General features: G+C 58.4%; 1 protein-coding gene across 1 annotated transcript in view; it reads right to left on the reverse strand.

Annotated features, from left to right (window-relative positions):
- Positions 1-2,964, reverse strand: part of NMT1 (N-myristoyltransferase 1) — a 15,287-nt gene extending 12,323 nt beyond the window's left edge. The window contains exons 1-2 of the mRNA XM_009998196.1: positions 2,839-2,964; positions 231-375 (exon numbers count right to left, since the gene is read on the reverse strand). Of these exons, the coding sequence (XP_009996498.1) occupies positions 231-375; positions 2,839-2,964 (271 nt within the window). The remainder of the gene's footprint in view (positions 1-230; positions 376-2,838) is intronic.
- Between the last annotated feature and the right edge of the window lie 216 nt (positions 2,965-3,180).

The following is a 3,180-nucleotide window of genomic DNA, read 5'->3' on the forward strand; positions in this document are numbered from 1 at the left end:
GGTTGGAATCTGATGATCTTTAAGGTCCCTTCCAACCCAAACCATTCAGTGATTCCATGATTCTGTGACAAGTGTCACTGATGCCTTTGAAGGCCACATGGGACAGCAGGGATGAGACATCCAAGGACTCACTTGCTGGCCAAAATCCAGATTCTTTGGGCTTCTTTGAGCAGCCAGGTGACCACGAGGCTCCTCCCAAGGACCACCAGTCAGTGAGGAGCTGCACATACCTAGCTTGGGCACTGGCTGCGTGTCCCAGAACTGGTAGCTCCTCTTGCTGGCCTCCTCCATGGTTTTGGCAGGACCTTGACCTACAGAGAAGAGCTCGATGGCTTTTTGAATCTCCTGGATCCTCTCAGCAGGTAAAGAGTTCATCTGAGAGCAGAAAAGGAGGGTGGAGAGACAAAATGAGCAAGTTGAGTCATCAGGGCTGTGTTTCAGCTCCTCATCAGGGGAACCTGGAGCTGACCCAGCCTTGGGGCACTTCTGGGATGGGGAGGGTGGGCAGGACAAGCCCTGCCCAGCCTGGATCTCTTGTAACCCTCTACAGGATGGATGAACCCTTCACCAGCCACCCAGCACACATCCAGGCCTGGCTTCCAGGCACTCTTGGGTCACTGAAAGGGCATGACCTGCCTGAAAATGCTTGAAGCTTCAGCTCAGGAGGGTGCTGGGAGCCCCAAGAGCAAACATCTCTGCTGGCTGATGCCCATGCAGAACCACCTTGGGCCAACCCACACCCAGCACTGGGGCTTCTGTGGGGGCTTTTCTCTCTCTGCTTCAGCCTCCATCTCCTCCACCACGTCTGCAAACTGCAGGTTCCAGAGGAGTCCCTGGGCACCTTGGAGCAAGACCAGGTGCAGAGGCCAAGTGAAGATGAAGGACATTTTCCTCCTCCCTCCCATGCAGAGCCTGGGCAGGGTGGGCAGCTCTGTGCTGAGCACCTCCCTGGCTCCCCACCAGGTTAGTCTGAAACACTCAGAGCCCCAGTTTCATGCTCTGCACAGTAAGAAGGGCAACATCTCAGAAGTGTTTGGATGGGAACTGGGCACTGGACAGAAAAATGCCAAGTGCTGGGTCCTGCCCTTGGGTCACACCAACCCCAGGCAACTCTTCAGGCTTGGGGCAGAGGGGCTGGGAAGTGCCCAGGGGAAAAGGACCTGGAGGTGTTGGTTGACAGCAGGATGTGAGCCAGGGGGTGCCCAGGTGGCCAAGAAGGCCCCAGCATCCTGGCTGGTACCAGCTGTGGTGTGGGCAGCAGGAGCAGGGCAGGGATTGTCCCCTGTGCTGGCACTGGTGGGGCCAGACCTGGAATCCTGGGGTCAGTTCTGGGCTCCTGGGGACAAGAAGGACATGGAGGGGCTGGAGCGTGTCCAGGGAAGGGCAAGGGAGCTGGGGAAGGGGCTGGAGCACAAGTGTGAGCAGGAGCAGCTGAGGGAGCTGGGGGTGTCCAGCCTGGAGACCAGGAGCTGAGGGGAGACCTGCTGGCTCTGCAGCTGCCTGAGAGGAGGTTGGAGCCAGGGGGGGTCGGGCTCTGCTCCCCAGGAACAAGGGGCAGGAGCAGAGGAACCGGCCTCAAGTTGTGCCAGGGGAGGCTGAGGTTGGACCTTGGGAACAGTTTCTCCCTGGCAAGGGTTGTCAGGGCCTGGCCCAGGCTGCCCAGGGCAGGGGGGGAGTCCCCATCCCTGGAGGGGTTTCCAAACCCTGGAGATGGTGCTGAGGGACACGGGGCAGGGGTGGCCTGGGCAGGGCTGGGGGAAGGGTTGGACTGGACGAGCTTAGAAGTCTTTTCCAATCTTCATGAGTCCAAGACTCTGTGATTCTAAAGCAGCCCCTGGTGGTGCAGAGATCTGGGGCTGTGTCCATGGGACCACAGAATCATCATTGTTGGAAAGACCTTCAAGATCATCCAGTTCAAGAGTCCACCCAAAGGTGGGGGGGGAGGGAACAATACAACCCAACCAAACAACAACAAAAAGCCCCACACACCAACACACAACCCACAGAATACCCCCCATGTCCCCTGAAGTGCCACAGCCCCAGGTTTCTGGAAGCCCTCCTGGGATGGGGACTCCAGCCCCTCCCTGCGAAGCCCCTTCCAGAGCTCTCTCTGGGGGCAGAAATTCTTCCCAGCATCCAGGCTGAAGCCCCCCTGGCCCAACTTGAGGCCTGAGAAGAGCCCCCCCTGCCCACAAGCTCCTCTCCAGCAGCTGCAGAGCCAGGAGGTCTCCCCTCAGCCCTCTTCTCCCCAGCCTCCACCACCCCAGGGCCCTCAGCCCCTCCTCACAGGACTTGTTCTCCAGCTCCTTCCCCAGCTTGGCAGTGAAGCCACCCCCCTTGACCAGAGGGACAAGCAGGCTGGGGGGGTGTCAGGGGGTCCCTGAGTGTCCCACACTCCTTCCCTGCGCACTGGTCAGGATGGTTCACAGCCCAATAGGGTCAGACAGACCCTGCCCTGCTCAGCCTGCTCTTGTGTTCATCACCCAACAATCAGGGACACCAGATGTCACCCAAGAGCAGGGAAAGGTGCTGGCAGGAGGAGTTTCCTGGTGCCAGGAGGCAGCTGAGGGGTGGAGAACAGAGCTGGGAGGTGCTGGAGAGCAGGGCTGGGTGGGATTCCCAACCAAGGGTCCCTGAGCTGCTCTGCAAACACCTCCTGCAGCCACGGGAATTCCCACCCAGGGAGCCATGCTGGGAAATGACCCCAAACCTTCAGGTTTTTGAGCAGCCAAGAGCCTAAAAACAGGACTGGGAGACTCTTCCCTTGCCCTTAGCCATGTCAGGGGGGCTGGGGAACAGGGCTGGTTGGATCCATGACTGTGGGATGGGGTTGGGCACCTTCATGGCCTGGTCCTGAGTCTGGTCCAGCTGATCTCCTCCTTTCTTCCTTTTGGGTTTCTTTTTCTTCTTTTTGGCTCCACTGTCATTTGCTGGACTCAAACCTCTGGGAAACAAAAGAAACATTGTTAGAGCTGTGGGGTTTTTCTTTTGGAGAACACTGATATGGTCCCTGAAGCTCTTTCAAGGAAATACAAGCTGTGGCTGCCCCATCCCTGGCAGTGTTGAAGGGCAGGTTGGATGGGGCTTGGAGCAGCCTGGGCTGGTGGGAGGTGTCCCTGCCCATGCAGGGGTGGGACTGGATGATCTTTAAGCTCCCTCCAACCCCAACAAATCTGTGAT

This window comes from Chaetura pelagica, unplaced genomic scaffold, assembly GCF_000747805.2.
Source record: "Chaetura pelagica isolate M959 unplaced genomic scaffold, ChaPel_1.0 scaffold1325, whole genome shotgun sequence".
Classification (NCBI taxonomy): domain Eukaryota; kingdom Metazoa; phylum Chordata; class Aves; order Apodiformes; family Apodidae; genus Chaetura; species Chaetura pelagica.